General features: G+C 65.6%; 4 protein-coding genes across 4 annotated transcripts; all 4 read left to right on the forward strand.

The window, feature by feature from the left end:
• The first annotated feature begins 132 nt into the window (after positions 1–132).
• Positions 133–7567, forward strand: MAN2A2 (mannosidase alpha class 2A member 2). The gene is made up of 23 exons (XM_052672185.1): positions 133–147; positions 597–750; positions 870–1121; positions 1228–1372; positions 1466–1637; positions 1727–1854; positions 1942–2115; positions 2414–2600; positions 2684–2861; positions 2996–3198; positions 3269–3451; positions 3622–3736; positions 3849–3916; positions 4058–4223; positions 4332–4568; positions 4661–4783; positions 4880–4994; positions 5079–5212; positions 5297–5438; positions 5517–5650; positions 6216–6407; positions 6493–6603; positions 6965–7567. The coding sequence occupies exons 2-23, from the start codon at positions 619–621 to the stop codon at positions 7115–7117; spliced, it is 3444 nt and encodes a 1147-aa protein (XP_052528145.1). The 5' UTR covers positions 133–147; positions 597–618; the 3' UTR covers positions 7118–7567.
• Positions 7568–8387: 820 nt separating this feature from the next.
• Positions 8388–9216, forward strand: LOC128075518 (protein shisa-like-1). Its single transcript, XM_052672342.1, has 3 exons — positions 8388–8451; positions 8736–8949; positions 9024–9216. Exons 1-3 carry the CDS (start codon positions 8388–8390, stop codon positions 9214–9216), a joined length of 471 nt encoding a protein of 156 aa, XP_052528302.1.
• Positions 9217–9473: 257 nt separating this feature from the next.
• UNC45A (unc-45 myosin chaperone A) lies at positions 9474–15766 on the forward strand. Its single transcript, XM_052672658.1, has 20 exons — positions 9474–9585; positions 9708–9866; positions 10376–10412; positions 10514–10689; positions 10788–10880; positions 11137–11304; positions 11541–11709; positions 11936–12106; positions 12218–12389; positions 12637–12937; positions 13085–13179; positions 13263–13404; positions 13605–13745; positions 13935–14062; positions 14252–14318; positions 14436–14549; positions 14824–14939; positions 15036–15153; positions 15229–15384; positions 15506–15766. Exons 1-20 carry the CDS (start codon positions 9574–9576, stop codon positions 15764–15766), a joined length of 2796 nt encoding a protein of 931 aa, XP_052528618.1. The 5' UTR covers positions 9474–9573.
• On the forward strand, positions 15766–19191 carry RCCD1 (RCC1 domain containing 1). The gene is made up of 7 exons (XM_052672673.1): positions 15766–16132; positions 16249–16600; positions 18149–18270; positions 18347–18451; positions 18518–18661; positions 18728–18757; positions 18848–19191. The coding sequence occupies exons 1-7, from the start codon at positions 15766–15768 to the stop codon at positions 19084–19086; spliced, it is 1359 nt and encodes a 452-aa protein (XP_052528633.1). The 3' UTR covers positions 19087–19191.
• The last annotated feature ends 68 nt before the right edge of the window (positions 19192–19259 follow it).

Consider the following 19259-nt stretch of genomic DNA (forward strand, 5'->3'; position numbering starts at 1 on the left):
GAGCTCCGGTGCCGTCGGGGCCGCAGCGCCGCGTCCCGGCGGGCGGGTGGGCGGAGCGGCGGGCGGGGTTTGGCCCATCGCGGCCGCGGCAGCCGGCGGAGGCCGGGCGCGATGTGAGGACGGGGCCGGGCCTCGGAGCCGCGCAGGGTAAGCGCGGGGCGGAGGGGGGGAACCGCGCCGCACGGCTCCGGCCCGGCCCGGCCCCCCACGGGCCGCCCCCCGCCCTTCCGTTCGGTCCCTGCGCCGGGGCTGCGGGACTCCCGCTCCGCCCGCCCCCTCTCCCGGCTCCGGCCCTGCTGCGGGCCGCACGGCCCCGGCCCCGGCCCCCCCGACCGCCCGGCTCCCCCGGCGCAGCCCCTGGGTCCCCCGCTCCCCGCCCCGCCGCGGCTGAGGGCCGGCCCTGAACGGGGGCCGCGTTCTGCCTTCGGCGCGGCGTCAGCCGCTATAAATACCCCGGATCGGACTGAGCGGGACGCAAAGGGCACGGGTGGGGGAGGGGGAGGCGGCACCGGGGGTCCCGGCGGGCGGGGCCGCGGGTACGGCGAGGCGGACGCGTCCGGAGCCGGGGCTGCCCCTGCGCCCTCCGCCCGCACCAGGTGCGTCCCGCGGCGCTGCGGGATGAAGCTGAAGAAGCAGGTGACGGTGTGTGGGGCTGCCATCTTCTGCGTGGCCGTCTTCTCCCTCTACCTGATGCTGGACCGCGTGCAGCACGACCCCGCGCGCCACCAGAGCGGGGGGAACTTCCCCCGGGTGAGCGGCTGCGGGGCGGGCGGGGATCGTGCGGGTCGGGGCCCCGCCGCTGCGGGGATCGTGCGGGCCGGGAGCTCCGGGGCAGAACACCGCGCTGACCGCGGCGCCCGCGTCCCCAGAGCCAGATCTCGGTGCTGCAGAACCGCATCGAGCAGCTGGAGCAGCTGCTGGAGGAGAACCACGAGATCATCAGCCACATCAAGGACTCGGTGCTGGAGCTGACGGCACACGCCGACGGGCAGCCCGCGCCGCCCCGTCGCGACAACGGCTCCTGGACGCTGCCCCCCGAGAGCCGCCCCAGCTTCCTCGCCGTCTCCCCGCAGGACTGCCAGTTTGCACTGGGGGCCAAAGGCGAGAGCCCCGACCTGCAGGTGAGGGCCGGGGGGGGGCTCCGCAGCGCTCCGTGCGGGGAGAGGGCAGCCCGGCGGCTGCGCGCTGCTGGGGGCTGCGGTCTATCCTGAGCTCTCTCCCCGGCAGATGCTGGCCGTTTACTCCCTGCTGCCCTTCGACAACCAGGACGGCGGTGTTTGGAAGCAGGGCTTCGACATCACCTACGAGCCCAGTGAGTGGGACGCTGAGCCCCTGCAGGTGTTCGTGGTGCCGCACTCCCACAATGACCCTGGTGAGAAGTGGGGTGAAAGCAGGTGGAGGGGAGGAGCCATCCAGCTCCTGCCGTGCCCGGTAGGCCCCTGTGACCACCCCCTTGTGCTGGCAGGCTGGATCAAGACCTTTGACAAGTACTACTATGACCAGACGCAGCACATCCTCAACAGCATGGTGCTGAAGATGCAGGAGGACCCACGCCGACGCTTCATCTGGTCTGAGATCTCCTTCTTCTCCAAGTGGTGGGATAACATCAGTGCTCAGAAGCGGGCTGCAGTGCGGAGGTAGGGCCCACACTCCCTGTCCGTGCCCTGAGGAGGGCTCTGCTGCGGCTCACTGCAGTGCTGACCGTGTCCCCGGGTGTCCTTTGCAGGCTGGTGGGAAATGGGCAGCTGGAGATGGTGACGGGTGGCTGGGTGATGCCTGACGAGGCGAATTCCCACTACTTTGCCATGATTGACCAGCTAATCGAGGGGCACCAGTGGCTGGAGAAGAACATTGGTGAGAGCTGAGCAGGACGCAGGGCAGGAGGAGTGGGGTGCTGGGGGGGGCTGTCCATGAGGGGTGCTGATGGTCCCTGTTCTCTAGGTGTGACACCGCGCTCGGGCTGGGCTGTCGACCCCTTTGGGTACAGCTCCACCATGCCCTACCTGTTGAAGCGCTCCAACCTGACAGGCATGGTCATCCAGCGTGTGCACTACGCCATCAAGAAGCACTTTGCTGCCAGCCAGAACCTGGAGTTCATGTGGAGACAGACATGGGGTGAGGGGCTGCTGGGGAAGTGGCCGTGGTGGGGGGACCTGCAGGAGTGGTGGCAGCTGGGAAAAGCTGCTGACCGCTGTCACACGTGGCTGGGGAGTGGAGTGCAGGGCGGCAGGGGCTCTGCTACTCAGTGGTTTTGCTCTGTGGAATGGCCCCACGGTGACACCTGAATGAGCCATTGGCAGATCTTGTGTGCCACATCGCTGTGCCCCCACACGCTCCGTGTGTTCTGGGCCCTCTGCTAGGAGACAGCAGAGGGAGAGCCATTGCTGATGCTTGTCTGCCCTTGGTCCTGCAGACCCGGACTCCAGCACTGACATCTTCTGCCACATGATGCCGTTCTACAGCTACGACGTGCCCCACACCTGCGGGCCGGACCCCAAAATCTGCTGCCAGTTTGACTTTAAGCGCCTCCCAGGCGGCCGCATCAACTGTCCCTGGAAGGTGCCGCCCCGCGCCATCACCGAGGCCAACGTGGCGGAGCGGTGAGTGCTGTGAGTGCAGGGCTGAGCAGCACCGAGCCGCACCTCCGGCCGGCGGCCGGCCTCATGCCCTGACCCCACGGCAGAGCTCAGCTCCTGCTGGACCAGTACCGCAAGAAGTCCAAGCTGTACCGCAGCAAAGTGCTGCTGGTGCCCCTGGGAGACGATTTCCGCTACGACAAACCGCAGGAGTGGGACGCCCAGTTCCTCAACTACCAGCGCATCTTTGACTTCCTCAACGCCCAGCCCCAGCTCCACGTGCAGGCAGGTGCAGGAGGGCCGGGCAGCCCATGGGGCAGAGCTGGGGAGCAGCGTGGTGGGGAATGCAGGTGGGGGTGGGCAGCAGGAGGAGCTCCCGCAGCTCTGCATCACGCTCAGAGCTGTGTGCCGTCCCGCAGGCGCAGTTTGGGACGCTGTCCGACTACTTCGATGCGCTGTACAAGAAGGCGGGCATCGTGCCGGGGATGAGGCCGCCTGGGTTCCCCGTGCTGAGCGGGGATTTCTTCTCCTACGCGGACCGGGAGGACCACTACTGGACGGGCTACTACACCTCCCGGCCCTTCTACAAGAGTCTGGACCGCGTGCTGGAGGCACACCTCCGGTGAGGGGGCAGAGGGGGCCGGGGGGGCCGGTACCAGGGCAGGGCTGGGGATGACACTGTCTCTGCGCAGGGGGGCAGAGCTCCTGTTCAGCCTGGCATTGGCCCACGCGCGCCGCGCCGGCGCCGACAGCCGCTATCCGCTGTCCGACTACAGCCTACTGAGCAGCGCCCGCCGCAACCTGGGGCTCTTCCAGCACCACGACGCCATCACCGGCACCGCCAAGGAGGCCGTGGTGGTTGACTATGGAGTGCGGTGCGTGCGGGTGGCAGGGCACGGCCCCAGGGTCTGTCTTGGGCAGGGGCCAGTGCACGTGGGGCTGGGTAGGGGAATGGGAGTGGGAATGGGAATGGGAATGGGAGTGGGTATGGGAATGGGAATGGGGGCCCGTGGGTTGTGGCTCACTGCACAGTACTGTGCCCCAGGCTGCTGCATTCCCTCACCAACCTGAAGCGTGTAATCATCAATGCTGCACATTACCTGGTGCTGGGGGACAAGGACACGTACCGCTATGACCCCGCCACGCTTTTCCTCAGTGCGGTGAGCTGCACTGCCTGCCTGATGTGGGCTGGGGGCTCTGGGGAAGTGTCACATCCCTGAGCCAGGCTGGGCTCACAGGGACCCCCTGGCTGTGACTCACACCTCTCCTCAGGATGACACGCGACTCAATCAGGACTCGCTCCCAGAAAGAACGGTTGTCAAGCTGGATGCCTCACCACGGTAGGGCTGCGTCTTGCTGCCTGAAGCTGGGTCTTGTGTTTGGGGTTTATGGGCATATGGCACCGCTGGGTGCTGCAGAGCGTGGGGCACACAGAATGCCATGAGCTGAGTGTGGCCATTCTGTGCAACTCCACCCCACAGATTCCTGGTGGTGTTCAACCCACTGGAGCAGGAACGCCTGAGCCTGGTGCCTCTGCTGGTGAACTCTCCACACGTGCGTGTGCTGTCTGAGAACGGGCAGCCGCTGCCTGTCCAGCTCTCTGCACACTGGAGCTCTGCCACCGATGCAGTGCCTGACACCTATCAGGTAGGGGCTGCCCCGCTGCCCACTGTTGCCACGGGGCCCTGCCCTGCCGGCAGCAGCACTCGAGTGCCCTCCATGGAGCTGCTGGCTCAGGGCTCCTGCTGCCCGCAGCTCTCCATCCTCGCCCGCCTGCCTGCGTTGGGGCTGCGTGTGCTGCAGCTGCAGAAGTCCTTTGATGGCCACAGCACGCTGCAGTCCTCTGTGCGTCTGTACCTGCACGGCCGGGACGTGGCTGTGCGCCAGCAGGAGGCTGTCCCCGTGCAGGTCTTCCCGGCCGCCCCTGATGACTTCTGCCTGGAGAGTCAGCACCTGCGTAGCTGCTTCTCGGGCAGCTCAGGCCTGCTGCAGGTGGGTGCAGGTCCAAAGATCGAAAGAGGGTGGGTGCCTCAGCGCTGCCTCATGTGAGGGGAGCTCATTGCTGTGCCACCTTCACCCTGCAGAGTCTCCGCTGCGCTGGGGAGGAGCGGGAGCAGCGGGTGAGCACTGAGTTCTTCATCTACGGCACCCGGACTTCCAAGGACAAAAGCGGAGCCTATCTCTTCCTGCCTGATGGCGAGGCCAAGGTACAGGGCTCTCTGGGGAGTGTGGCTGGCAGTCGTGCCCACGGCCATGAGACAGTCCTGGAGCAGCAGACTCAGCGCAGCCCTCCTTCCCCACAGCCCTACACCCCCAAGGACCCCCCCATTGTGCGAGTGACGGAAGGTCCGCTCTTCTCTGAGGTCTCCAGCTACTACCAGCATGTCCAGACCGTGGTGCGACTCTACAATGTGCCAGGTGAGATGATGTGAGGCTGTGAAAGGGAGGTCCGGGGCGTGGGGTGATTCTGCCCACAGGGCCCACCCTCACTGCTGCCCGCAGGGGTGGAGGGGCTGTCCCTGGACGTGTCATGCCTGGTGGACATCCGTGACCATGTCAACAAGGAGCTGGCCATGCGCTTCAGCACCAACATCGAGAGCGACGACACCTTCTTCACGGACCTCAACGGCTTCCAGGTGTGCCAGCAGGCTGGGGAGGGATGGAGTTGCCCACAGGGACGGTGCCCTGCTGCTGAGCCCCCTGACCCCATCCCTCGGCAGATCCAGCCCCGCAGGTACCAGCAGAAGCTGCCACTGCAGGCCAACTTCTACCCCATGCCTGCCATGGCCTACATCCAGGACACGCAGAGCCGCCTGACGCTGCACACAGCCCAGGCCCTGGGGGTCTCCAGCCTGGGCAGTGGTGAGGCAGGGCTGTGGGGCTGTCGGGGCCGTGCAGGGCGGCCGGCCGGTGCTCAGCCGGGGCGTGGGCTCTTTGCAGGCCAGCTGGAGGTGATCCTGGACCGGCGCCTCATGCAGGATGACAACCGAGGCCTGGGCCAAGGGCTGAAAGACAACAAGCGGACCTGCAACCGTTTCCGCCTCCTCCTGGAGCGCCGCAGCAGCGCCAGCAAGGTGCCTGGGCAGGGTGTGGGGGTCAGGCAGTGTCACTCAGAGCCTGTGGTGGTGTGGAACACATGGGCACCAGTGTGTGGATGGCTGCAGGGTATGCGGCCGTGCCCAGGGTGTGTGTGTGGGGGGGTGGGATGGCTGTCCTGCTGCGGGGGCATGCTGTCATCACGCTGCTCATTGTGGTGTTCTCGTCCTGTCACCTCGTTGCTCTCCATCCTTGCACACTTTCACCCGTTCAGAGCTCCAGCTTCTTTTCCAAACTGGCCTCCGTGCTTAAAGCCTTGGGCTTCCCTGGCTCCAGGACCGGCAGCCCCGAGGTAACGGCCGGCCCGGCCTCGCCGTTGCTCCCAGTCTCGTGCACTAGCTGCTAGCCTCTAGCCTAGCCGGCCCGTAGCGGTTTGTAGTCCGACCATCAGGCTGCACGGCCTGCGGCCATTTGGGTGACAAGGAGGGAGAGGCTGCGCATGGCGGGGGGTCCGGGTGCCTGGTGCCGGTTCTCTAAGGAGCTGGAGGCCCCGTGGCCCCGGCGCTGCAGCCGCACTGCCAGTGCTGACTGTGCTTCTTGCAGGCACAGGACGGCCGCCCGGTCAGCTTCCCCTCGCTGCTGAGCCACCTCACCTCCATGCATCTGAATGCCGAGGCCCTGGTCCTGCCGGTGGCTCAGCAGCCGGCCCTGCCGGCCCTGCGCTCCTTCGCACCCCTCTCCACAACCCTCCCCTGCGACTTCCACATCCTCAACCTGCGGACGCTGCAGGCAGAGGTGAGTCGTGGCCCTGTGCTGCGTGAGGACGGGTGACCCTTGGGCTGTTGCTGCCCAGTGTTGTGCCTTTCCCATGCTCCTGCAGGACGACTCGCTGCCCTCGGCTGAGGCGGCCCTGATTCTGCACCGCAAAGGCTTTGACTGCAGTCTGGAGGCCAAGAATCTGGGATTTAACTGCACCACCAGCCAGGGCCAGGTAGGAGATGCACTGGGGCGCTCTGCTGTGCTTGCCGCAAGCATGCTGTTCTCCAGCCAAGCCAGGATAGGGGCAGGAGAGGCCTTCAGACCCCTAACACCAACGTCCCAGAATCTTTGGCTGTTCAGAGGTCCCACGCTGCAGCACCCGGCCAGCTCTGCCCTTTGCCCAAGCAAAACTGCAGGATGCAAAGCAGGGGTCTGGGGCCTTGTATGGGCAGTACATTCCGCAATGAGGAAGGGCAGAGCCTGGCAGGGTCAACATGGTGCCCTGGGTGCTGAGGGGATGGGCAGCTGCTGGTAGGCATGGTGTGGGGGTGCCCGTCCTGCTCATCAGCAGCACCCCACTTGTCTCTCCATAGCTGGCACTGGGCAGCCTGTTCCAGGGGCTGGAGCTGAACTCCCTGCAGCCCACATCGCTGACCCTGATGTACCCGCTGGGCACAGCCTCCAACAGCACCAACATCCAGCTGAATCCCATGGAAATCGCCACTTTCCGCATCCGCCTGGGGTAGTGCCTGTCAGAGTAGGATGGGAGCAGAGTGGCTGCACGGCGTGGGAGCAGCAGTGCCAGCACAGCCCACAGAGACCTGGCTACATGGCCCACAGCAGGCGATTGGTGCTCAGCAGGAGGTGCCAGACCTGCAGAGGCTGCTATCTTCTTATTTATTAGTTCTGTGTCCTCAGATAGATTTCAATGAACTGCTGTGGCAGGGCTGCACAGGCTTCTGGATTCTGGGCACAGAGGGCATGGGCTGGGCGCTACTTGGAGCAGAGAAGGGTGACAGTGGGTCAGCATGACGGACTCTGCCTTGCTGTGTTTGCACAACTGCCTGGGATGGCGCCCACCTAGAGCCTGGCTACCACAGCACAGCAACACGCAGGTACCAGGGGCCAGGCAGGCACTGTGGACTGGAACCTGAGCTCACCTGGAGCTTGTAGGAAATACGAGTCTGTTTCCAAGAGCCATGGCCTGCGTCTGGTCTGTGCTTCTCACACCAGTGGGGCTGGTGAATGGGAGCGGTGCTCTGTGGGGATGAGGCAGACTTTGCTCCTGCATACTGGTGGCGCTGCCAAACCCATCTGTTCCGTGGGGCCTCCGAGGCTGCAATAAGCTGCACTGTGTCCCGTTGCTGTGGATGCTGCACGCTGTGCCCCCTCTGGGGCTGATTATTATTGCTGGGGTGCTGCTGGGGAGGGCTGTGGTGCCCTCAGGGAAGGCCGGGCAAGGAGCTGGTGCTGGCTGAGCTCCTCGTTTTGCACCACACCACTCAGCACATGACCTGCACGGGGTGCAGAGCCATAGGAGGAGGGGCTATTGGGCACAGAGCTTAGGGCTCTGGCCATGGGGTGCAGCTGGGGCGATGCCAGGAGGCTGGTCCTGCCCATCCACAGGCACCCAGCAGCGGCTCTGTCACCGCCCAGCTAGTGGCACGGCTTTGGGGGGGACCCAGGGGTAGGCTGCCCTGCTGCCTGAGGCTGTGACACAGCGTGCCCACCACCCTGCACCGCTGCCCAGCCCACAGCCCTCAGCCATGAGCCCAGCAGGGCCAAGTGCCTGACTGGCACGGTCAGGGCTGCGTCCCGCTGCAGGGTGGGCATGGTGCCCGTGGCCCCTTGCACAGCCCTAAGAAGCTCATTAGCGATGCTCCCGCCTCCTGCCCACCGTCCCTGTGGAGCAGGGCACTAAGTGCAGGCTCTAATGGTTGCGAGGCTCCTGACGGGCCGCGCTGGAGGCGGGCGCAGGAAGGGCTGCGGTTTCTGCCTCAGCTGCCTCACCCCAGTATGGCGGGGAAGATGCTGGGTGGGCTCCTGCTCCTCGCTGCAGCTCCTGGCGTCCTTGGCACAGGTATGGCCTCTTGCCCGCCTCGTGAGGTGGGGGCAGGAGCCACGCATCCCCCACGCTGCTCCTGGGCTGCATCCCCTGGGTGTTCCCCGTGTCCCCGGGCGGAGCCGTGCCGGTCGGGGCCGGGGGACGATGGTCTGCACCGGGGGTGCTGGTCGTGCAGAAGCTGGTCCTGGGCAGCACGTGGGGTGGGAAGAACTGGGGGAACCGGAGCTGGGCCAGGGCTGCTCCCGCCTGCATTAGCTCACACAGGCGCTACGCCCCCGGCCCCGCTGCTGCCACCGCAGCCTCTTTACAGAAGCTGCACCTGTGTGAGGGCTATGCGGGCCCTGACGGCCGCTACCACCCCGGCTTCTACTGCCCGCGCCTGACGGACCCGGCCACGCACCGCTACTGCTGCCAGCCCGGCCCCCACGCCCTCAAGGGCTGCTGCTCACGGCTGCGCGTGGAAGCGCTCACCGGGCTCAACATCAGCGGGCTGCCCGCGCCCGGCCTGCTGCGGTGAGCGGGGCTGCGGGGCGCTGCGGGGCGGTGGCGCCGAGGAGTGCCCGGTGCTGATCGTCCCCGCCCCGCAGGCACCCCCTGGCGCTGCCCTTCGTGGGGCTCTACGGGCTGCTCGTGCTGCTCCTCGTGGCCCTCGACCTCGCCCACTTCTACCGCACCCAGCGCTGCGCCCTCGGCCGCCGCCTGCCCCGTGCCCGCTGCCTGCCCTGCCGCTCCCCCAGCCCCGCAGCCGCGGCACCGCGCGCTGCCGGCGGGGAGGCCTAGGGTCCCGGTGCCCAGTGTGGGGTGGGGGAGGGCAGAAAAGGGGCACGGGGAGTGAGGGGGGAATTAGGGGATAAAGGAGCCGGGGGGGGGCAGCGGGGTGGGGGCACACGTGGGCATCTCGGGGGGGGGCAAGGAGGCGCGCGGGGTCACGGCGGGTCGCGCGTGGGGTCAAGGGGGGGGCGCTCTCACGAGGCCGCACGTGGCCGGCGAGCGCACCGCCGGGCCGCAGGGGGGCGCTGTAGGCCCTGCGTCGCCACACCGCCGACGCCCTCCGTCACGTGACGTGGAGTCGCCGTCCGGGTTCCCCCGGCGACGGACGGTGACGTCGGGCGTGGCGAAAGCGGCGAGAGCGGCGAGATGGAGGAGGCGGTGAGGGAGCGCCGGGCCGGGGGGGGGAATGGGGCGGCCGGGAGAACGGGGCCAGCGGGGGGCCTCGTCGGGCTCCATGCGGCTCTCGGACTCTGCTCTATGCCGTCCGGTGCCGTTGGCAGGTGACGGCGGGGCAGCTCCGGGAGCGCGGCAACGCGCTGTTCCAGGCCGGGGATCACGGCGCGGCCCTCGCCGCCTACACGCGGGCGCTGAGCCTCTGCCAGGCCGAGCCGGAGCGCGCCGTGCTGCACCGCAACCGCGCCGCGTGTTACCTGAAACTGGTGAGAGCGGCAGAGCGGGGAGCTGCCCGGCGGGACGGGGCGGGACGGGCTCGGCTCTGTGCAGCGCTGCCCGGCGGGCCCCGGGACGGGCCATCTTCCCTCTGCGCCTCTTTTCTCCCGGCCCCACTGGTGGCTGATGTTCTGCCCCACTGAGCTGCTGTTTGTGTCAGGGGTTGTGGGTGCCCTGGGTTGCTCCTCGGGTGGCCCCGGATCTCTGGTTTCCTGTCGGGTTTGTGGGACAGAGTGCGGTGAGCTGCAGGGGCTCGGGTAGGGGCTCAAGAAGTGTTGAGGCGACAGGGAGCATTGGGGACCCCGCGTGGGCCATGCTGTGGGAGGGGCAGGCATGCTGCTGTGCTGCTTTCCAGTGCTCCGTGGCATTGTTTCCATCCCTAAACTCCGCGGCTGTTTCCTTGCTCCTTCTTTCCGAAGCAGTGGGCAAAGCGGGTGGGGGTGAGTGCAGCCACCGTGGCAGCGTGCTGATATTTCCTTCTCACCGACTTTCTTTGCAGGAGGATTATGCCAAGGCAGAGGCAGATGCATCTAAAGGTACTGTCAGGTGTGGCAGGGGTCCACCTTCCACACGCTGCTCTCTGGGGCAGGCTGGAGCAGTGCGGGGCCTCTGCGACGGCTCCCTCACTCCTCTGCAGCCATTGAAGCCGATGGCCGGGATGTGAAGGCGCTGTTCCGTCGGAGTCAGGCACTGCAGAAGTTGGGCCGTTTGGACCAGGCTGTCAGCGACCTGCAGAGGTGTGTGAGCCTGGAGCCCAAGAACAAAGCCTTCCAGGAGGCCCTGCGCGCCCTGGGGAGCAGCATGCATGAGAAGGTGAGGAGTGGGTGGTGCGGGGGCTGCTGTGTGCCCTCTGGGTGCAGTAGGTTCAAGGGAGCAGCGAGGGCTGAGCTGCGCTTCCCACTGTGCCTCAGATGAAGACCATGTCCTGTACGGACTCGAAGGTGGAACAGATGTTTCAGATTTTGCTGGATCCCCAAGAAAAGGATGTGGACAGGAAGCAAAAGGTCTGAACTCCAGGACACACAAGGTGGCTTGGGTGGAAAGAACTGTACTCTCAGGTCAGCGCTGCTGGCTGAACTTTTCTGTCCTCTGGAGGTTGGGCTTCCTGCCAGCAGAATACCATCCTTGGAGACTGGGAGTGGTGATTGGGTGCTTGTGGCTGCTTTGGCTGCCCTGTGGGCTCCCTGCTGGTGAGTTCCCTGTGTGCAGGGAGCTCTGTTCTGGTGGGCTGGTGACCCAAATGCACCTCTCCTTTTGCAGGCTGCGCAGAACCTGATTGTACTGGCACGAGAAGAGGCTGGAGCAGAGAAAATATTCCAGAGTGACGGAGTGCGGCTCCTGACGCAGCTGCTTGACACAGCCAAGGCTGACTTGATGCTGGCGGCCCTGCGCACCCTGGTGGGGCTGTGCTCTGGGCACCGCTCCCGGGTAGGTTACACCAGAGCCCAGCTCTCCTGTGTGAGGAATCCTGGGGCAGGGGGTGTCCACACTGGGAAGGCCGTGAAGTTTGTCAGGCCAGGGAACATTGCTGTCTGTGTCAGGCCACAGCCTGACAGTGGAGCTTTGATTTGTTAGTTGCCAGGCTTGAGCTGTCAGAGTTGATAAGGTGCTGGGGAGTGCCAGTTTCCTCAGTCTCCTGAAAACGCCTCTGCTTCCACCTACAGTCCATGGCCATCTTGACAGAGCTGGGGTCCTCGCGTCTTTCAGCAGTGCTGGGTGTGGAGCACGAGCAGGTTTCCTTGGCTGCCTGCAACCTCCTGCATGTGATGTTCGATTCTCTGAAGGAGGGGATGCAGAAGGACTTCCGTGGCAAGGAGGATGCAGTGGTGCTGGGTGAGTGCCTGCTGCCCCAGCTGACTGATGTGGTGCACGGAGGACCGAGGGAGCTTTGTCCTGCTGCTTACATTGCTGCAGCTCCCTTCCATGGGTCCTGGATTAATGTGACCTTGAGATGGGGGTCAGGAGCCCCTTGTCCCGACAGCGTGGCTTGCCAGCCTTACTGTGATGGGGTGAGGCCTGTGTGCAGGGCACTGACTGCTGGCACTGTCTCTCCTGGAAGATTCCTCCAAGGAACAGAAAGTGTTGATCAAGGACCTCCTGGAGCTGCTATCTCTGGAAGGGGCCTCTGCTCACGGCCGTGACAATGCCCTTAACTTGCTCATCAAGGTGGTGCCCAGGAAGTCACCAAAGGATATCAACAACAGCATGAGCCTCTGGGTGATCGACCAGGGTGAGTGAAACAGGCTGCACCTCACTGGGGCAGCGCACCCCTCTGCCTTGGGGTGCTGTGGGCTTTGGTTCTTTGTACCTCATCAGGCACCTGAGCTCTAGGTGCTCCTAGGCCTGAAGAAGATCCTGGAGGTGGGAAGCACTGTGTGTGGGGCTCCGGGCAGCCTGCCTGTGACAGAGAACAGCAGGATGAGTGCCTCGGTCCTTCTGAGTAAGCTTTATGATGACCTGAAATGCGATGCCGAGAGGGAGAACTTCCACCACCTGTGTGAGGACTACGTGAGGTGAGCCTGGGGTTCCCTGGGGATGCGTAGGACCGAGTCCTTCTCGGTCAGGAGCTTTTTGCTGCTGTTTCTGTCTCCACTGTAAGTGACAGCACTCCTATTTCTGGACTTCTTGCTTTTACTGGTGAAAGTGGAATGCAGACCACCTGCGACCTGCAGAGCTTGGGGTCTGTCAGGGCAGGGCTGTGAGGGGCTGGAGGCAGCATTTGGGATCAGCCTCGTCCTTCTGAATGTTCTTCCACTGCAGGAGCTGGTTCGAGGGGCAGGAGCTGGCTGGGAAGCTGCGGGCCATCCAGACAGTGTCGTGCCTGCTGCAGGGCCCCTCAGAAGCTGGGAACAGAGTGCTGGAGCTGGAGGGGATCATGGACAGCATTCTGTCCCTCTGCGCCTCCGTCCGCGAGGCCCACCAGCTGGTAGCAGTGGAGGCTCTGATCCACGCCGCTGACAAGGCCAAGCGGGCCTCCTTCATCACTGCCAACGGGGTCAGCCTGCTCAAGGAGATCTACAAGCACAGCGAGAGGGACAGCATCCGCATCCGTGCGCTGGTGGTGAGCGCAGCGGGGTGGGAGGAGCGGCTGCACCGAGCTGCTGGGCAGGGCTGGGCTTTGCTGCCATCTCTACTGGCCGGGGGCTCTTACAGCTCCGTCTGGGACATCGCGGCCTTCCCTGCTCTGACGCTCTGCTTCTGGCCACAGGGGCTGTGCAAGCTGGGATCTGCTGGAGGCACCGACTTCAGCATGAAGCAGTTTGCCGAGGGCTCCACGATGAAATTAGCCAAGCAGTGCCGCAAGTGAGTGCTGAGAACTGTGGGCTGTGATGGGAGCAGGAGCTGGGCGGGCGCTGCAGCGTGGGCTGACGGGGGCCATCTTGCAGGTGGCTGTGCAATGAGGCCATTGATGCCGGCACGCGGCGCTGGGCTGTGGAGGGCCTGGCTTACCTCACATTTGATGCTGACGTCAAGGAGGAGTTTGTAGAGGACAAGGCAGCGATGCAGGCCATGTTTCAGCTGACAAAGGTGATTGCTGAGCACTGTGGTGGGGGGACCTGTGTTGGGGGAATACTGGTGCTGGAGGAATGTGTCCACCTGCCCCTCCTGCTGGAGAGGGTCGTGGGGCTGTGGCTGGGGTGTGTGGAGGGGCCTGGTGCTGCTGACTGGGCTCAAGCCCACGTATGTCCTCTGCCGTGGCTGCAGTCAGTGCTCGGTTACCTTTGCAGTCAGAAGATAGGAGCGTTCTCTATGCTGTTGCTTCCACGCTGGTGAACTGCACCAACAGCTACGACCACGAGGAGCCAGACCCGCAGATGCTGGAGCTGGCCAAGTATGCCAAGCAGCACATTCCAGAGCAGCACCCCAAGGTGAGGGGGCATGGCTGGTGGCTGATCTCAGGAGCTGTGGGGACCCACAGCCCCACGGGAAAATGTGTGGGTGGGACAGAGGTGTCTGAAGGTACCGCCTTGAGGCCTCTGGGGAGATGGCAGCATGGTCAGGTAGCAGCAAGTTGTGTGCCAGCTCCAAAGTGAGTGGTGGTCCTGCCTCTGGGACAGGACAAGCCAGACTTTGTGAAGCGACGCGTGCGGAAGCTGCTGACGGCTGGTGTGGTGTCTGCTCTGGCCTGTGTGGTGAAGAGTGAGAACCCAGCACTGACCAACTCCTGTCGGGAGCTGATCTCCAGGTACGGGGCAGAGCATGGTGGGAGCTGCCTTGAGTGTGCCCTGCCTGCAGGCTTGGTGCTTCTGATGAACCCAGGCTTCTGGGAGCAGAAGGGGGTATGTGGGCATCCAGTAGTGCTTGGGCTCAGTGTCAGTTACTGGGTGGTGCTGGTGCAAGTCCTCAGTTCCAACTACTGCTGCCCTGTCTGCAGGGTGTTCTTGGCCCTGGTGGCAGAGGCAGAGGACCGAGGCGGTGTGGTCGCACAGGGAGGAGGAAAGGTGAGCTGACGGGTGCTACAGTGCCCCTGGCCTGCTCTATGGGAGGTCTGGAACTCACACGTGAGCCTGGGAGCAGCTGAGGCTGCTGTGACCTGGCTGATGCATCTTCATCTGCAGGCTCTCATCCCGCTGTCCCTGGAGGGCACTGAAGTGGGGCAGACCAAGGCAGCTCAGGCCCTGGCAAAGATCACCATCACCTCCAACCCTGAGATGGCGTTCCCTGGAGAGCGGGTCGGTGTCACGGCTGTGGGCTGGGGAATGGACCTGCCCGAGGGACGGTCGGAGTATTGCAGGGCAGCAGAAGGGGCTGTGATGGAGCCTTGCTGCTGCTGCTGCAGACAGGCACCTGTCTGCCTGGGGAGGCGTTGGGCTGAGGAGGCGCAGTGGTCTCCGTAGCGGCCTAACCTTCTAGGCCTGGGTGTGTGAGCTCCTCTGCCTTTCCACTGTGCTCAGCCCCTGCTCTGCCAGGGGAAGAGTTTGAGCCCTGTGCTGCTGTCTTCCACAGATCTACGAGGTGGTCCGGCCCCTGGTCAGCCTGCTGCACCTCCAGCGCTCAGGCCTGGAGAACTTTGAGGGGCTGATGGCACTGACCAACCTGGCTGGCATCAGCGAGCGGCTGCGGTATGGGCGTGGGGCAGGGGCTGGGCTGTTCCGGCTGGGGGGAGAGGGCAGGGGGCCAGCGCAGGGCGCGAGGCCCTCATTGCTGCCTTGCCACAGGCAGAAGATCCTGAAGGAGAGGGCTGTGCCCATGATCGAGGGATACATGTTTGAGGAGCACGAGCTGATCCGCCTGGCTGCTACCGAGTGCATGTGCAACATGGCCATGAGCAAGGAGGTGAGGGTCGTCTGGGCCGAGGGCGCGCAGCCGCCACTGTGCGGCGCCGCACTGTGAGCCCCCCCTCGCCTGCAGGTGCAGGAGCTGTTCCTGGACGAGGGCAGCGACCGCCTGAAGCTGATGGTTCTGTACAGCGGGGAGGAGGACGAGAAGCTGCGGCGGGCGGCCTCGGGGACGCTGGCCATGCTGACAGCGCTGCACCCCCCCATCTGCAAGAGGATCCCGCGGGTGGTGAGTGTGGGGGCTGCCTGCGTGCGTCCCCGTGTCCCGGGCTGCCCGCGGGGGCGCCCTCTGCCCTGCGGCTCGGGGTGGGAGGGTGCCGCTCTCTGAGCGCGTCACGCCGTGCCCGCAGACGGTGCACTGGCTGGAGATCCTGCAGGCGCTGCTGCTGAGCCCCAGCGCCGAGCTGCAGCACCGCGGGGCCGTGGTGGTGATGAACATGATGGCGGCGGCGCGGGAGGTGGCCGAGCAGCTCATCGCCAGCGAGATGCTGGAGATCCTGTCGGTGCTGGCCAAGGACAAGGACAAACCCCGAGTGGCGCAGGCGGCCCAGGAGAGCCTGGAGCGGGCTGTGTCGTACGGCCTCATCCAGCCCAACCCGCGCCAGCAGTGATGCTGCCCCACTCGGGCTCACCGCGCTGCTCGGGTCCGCCTGCGGGGGGGCGGCACACCGCAACGCTGGGGCCGCGCCTCCGCCACCGCCTGTGCCTTGCCGGCCTTCCGGCGCCGCACGACGCACTAAAGCTGCTCTTTAACGACGGCTCCGCCTCCCGTCCCTCCGGCCCCGCCTGCTCCCTTCCGCCGCCCTCCGTGTTCTTCCCCTCCGCCATGGCGGCTCAGCGCCGCTCCTGGTTCTTGTTCGGCCTCAGCGCCGAGGAGGCGGCGGGGGATGCGGGGCCAGGGCGGCACCGCCTGGAGCCGAGCGGCGACGGCATCCGCCGCGTGTGGCCCGCGTGGAGCTACGCGGTGCTGGAGACGGGTGAGCCCCCCCCGGCCCCGAGTCTCCTGTGCGGTGCCGTCCTCCGACTCCCCTCGGTGCTCGGTTCCCCACGGGGTTCGGACCCTCCCGGGCCGCTGACCCCGCCGCTCCCGCAGGCTCCGGGCTGGAGGTGCTCAGCGCGGGGCGGCGGCGGCGGCTGCCCGAGGACTGCGAGGCGGCGCTGCCGTCGGAGACGCACGCGGTGCTGCTGAGGGGGGCGGCGGTCGAGGCGTGGCCCCGCGCCGCGGTGCTGCGGGGAGAGCTGCGGGGAGAACCCGCGTGGAGCCGAGCGCTGCCGCCGGGATCGCGCCCCGCGCTGCCGCTGCTGCCGGACGGCTTCGTGGCCCCGCGGCCGCCCTTCTACACGGCGCTGCCCGGAGCGCTGCCGCTCCGCGCGTTGGCGCTGGGACACGAACACGTCGTGGGGCTGGGAGCGGCCGGGGAGGTGTACGGCTGGGGAGGCGGCAGGTGAGCGGGGCTGCGGGGGGTGCGGGGCGGAGGCGCGGCGGAGCCGTGCGGCCGCGTGGGTTCGGGGCTCCGTGGCGGCCGCGGGTTATTCGGCGCTATCAGGTAACGAAGCGATCACCTGCTTAGGGAGCCGGCTGAGCGGTAAGCGCACCCGTTAGCAACCCGAGCTCCCGCTGTTCCTCGTGCTGCTGCTACACATAAACACTGACTGCAATGAGTAACTTCGGTGTCGGTTCTTCGTTGCGCCCTGCGGACGCTGAGTGCCCCGCTGGGGCCCGGCGTGGCTCTGGGTCGAGGGGGGGGCGCTGCCCGCGCTGGGCTCGAGGTGCCGCTGCTGTGCCCAGCAGCGCTATGGGAAGGTTGGGTTGTTGATCTCTGTGCCGCTTCCACGAGACAAGGCCATGGGGGCGATTCTCGGCATTCAGCAGCGCGGTGCCAGCAGGACCGGCTCCTCCTGCAGCACTCGGGGTCGGTGCAGTGCAGTTTGGTGGCTGTTGTCATAGGCAGCGGTTGTCATAGCAGACAGCGTTAGCTCAGTGCTGCTTGCATTTATGGATGTTAACACTGCTGTTTCCTTTCCATTAAAGGAAAGGTTTCTGCCCCTGGTTTGTGTATTTCAGAGGGCGGTGAGGCGCCTGAGCTCTGGGCACAGAGCCGTGCTGGGCCTGGGCAGCTGCAGCCATGTGGGGCTGACAGCACTGCCCTCAGCAGCCCTCACCCAAATCTGGTCGCTCTCTTTTCCCCAACCTGTGTGGTAACTGTTGAGTCACGGCCTGATCCACCAATGATCACCTGGGGAAAGGACCGGTCAGCCCTGGGAGCACAGTGAAGGCAGTTAACTGCGGGGCAGGAAGGGGTGCAGCCTGACTGCGCCTCTCTTAGAGCTCATTTAAGGGCTGATGCCACTGGGGAAGGATGTCTGCTTGGAGATCCATCCCTGGTGGAGTTCTCCTCATGAGCCCAGACCTTCAGGAACAGGAATGGGTGAGCACTTTCCTTTTTCTTCGTAACGCCATTCCATTGGTCCCTTTGCTACCACACTCCCGTATTGCCCTTCCACCTCACTGGTGTTTCTGATTGTAACACCAACCTTTCTCTCCAAATGGGCTTCTTGGTTTAGTAAAGCCCTTTCTGCTTCAGCAGCAGTTGTGACAATCACAGCCTCTGCTGCTTTGCTGTACGCCGTGTGCTCAGTGCGACTGCAGCCAGGACCCGGCGCTGTGCTTAGCACTGCTGCCTTCAGCTGCCTGCTGGCCAGCGCTGCCTCCAGCTGAGCCCAAACCCGGCCCAGCAGGGAATGCCCCCCTCCAGGTCGGTGCCCAGGGGCTGAAGGGGCGGCTGCTCTGAAGGAAGCTCAGACAGCAGCAGTGTGATGTGTAAACTCAGGGCTTGCTTCACCGTTGTGTCGTGCATCACTGGGTTGCACATAGCTACTGCACTGTCAGCCCCTTAGGGCTGAGCTGCACACAGCTGCAGAGGGGCAGCAGGCGAGGGGTGGTGGGGGAGGCGTGTGCCTGCGCCCTTCTGTCTGTCCGTGTCTCCCTGCAGGCATGGGCAGCTCGGCCACGGCAGCCTGGAATCCGAGCAGCAGCCGCGGCTGGTGGAGGCTCTGGGCGGTCTGCCCGTGAGGGCGGTGGCAGCCGGCGGGTGGCACTCGGCCTGTATCAGTGGTGAGGGGCTCGGCGCTGCCCGGGGGCACGGGGTGGCAGCTCGCACCATGCCCTGAGCGGGACGCGTCCTGTGCAGATGGCGGAGACCTGTACGTGTGGGGCTGGAACGAGTCGGGCCAACTGGGGCTGCCCTCCCGGGCGGTGGCGGAAGAACAGGCAGAGGATGAGGACGTGGGCGCAGGTGAGGACGCCGGGGGGCGGCGGCAGCGCTGGGCTCATCTGTGGGGCTGAGCAGTGCTGTGCGCAGGGCCCGAAGAGCCGCCGCTGCCTGAGGAGCCGCCAGGCCCTGCCTTCATCTCCATCCAGGCCTTCCCGGCCCTGCTGGACCTCCCGCTGGAGCCGGTGGTGGCTGCAGTGAGCTGCGGCTCACGGCACACGGCTGCGGTCACACGTGAGTGCGGGGGTGGGGGGGTCCTGCCGCCCCGGCTGGGGGCTGATGGCACCGTCCTGATTGCAGGAGGCGGAGACCTGTACACCTGGGGCTGGGGTAAGGCTTTGGTCTCCTTTACTGCTCATTTCGGGGTGCTGTCTCAGGGGCGAATCCCTCAGCCCCCAGTCTGCACTGCTCTGCCCGCAGGTAAATACGGGCAGCTCGGGCACGGGGCCCGTGCCAGCTGTGACCAGCCACGGCGTGTGGAGCAGCTCTGGGCTGAGGGGCTGCGGGCGCAGGAGGTGGTGTGCGGGCCCTGGAGCACGTATGTCTGCGTCCTGCAGCAGGGAGGGACGTGGGGCTCCCCCCTGCCCTGCACGGCCCCAGCCCTGCAAGCTGGAACTGAGCCTGGGAGGTGCCAGGAGGAGCTCAGCCCCCGTCCTTGAGCTCAGTGCTGGAGCGGTGCTGCTGCCCATTGCAGCCCAGCGAGGGGCTGCTGCTGAAGATAAGGCAGAATGAACGTATTTATTAAATGTATTCTTTTTGTAACAGCGGCAGTAGTGCTTGATGGTGCTTACAAAGGAGGGCTCCTGTCTGTCAGAGACCCCAGAGTGACAAG

The sequence above is a fragment of the Tympanuchus pallidicinctus genome, unplaced genomic scaffold (assembly GCF_026119805.1).
Source record: "Tympanuchus pallidicinctus isolate F22 unplaced genomic scaffold, pur_lepc_1.0 scaffold12, whole genome shotgun sequence".
Classification (NCBI taxonomy): Eukaryota; Metazoa; Chordata; class Aves; order Galliformes; family Phasianidae; genus Tympanuchus; species Tympanuchus pallidicinctus.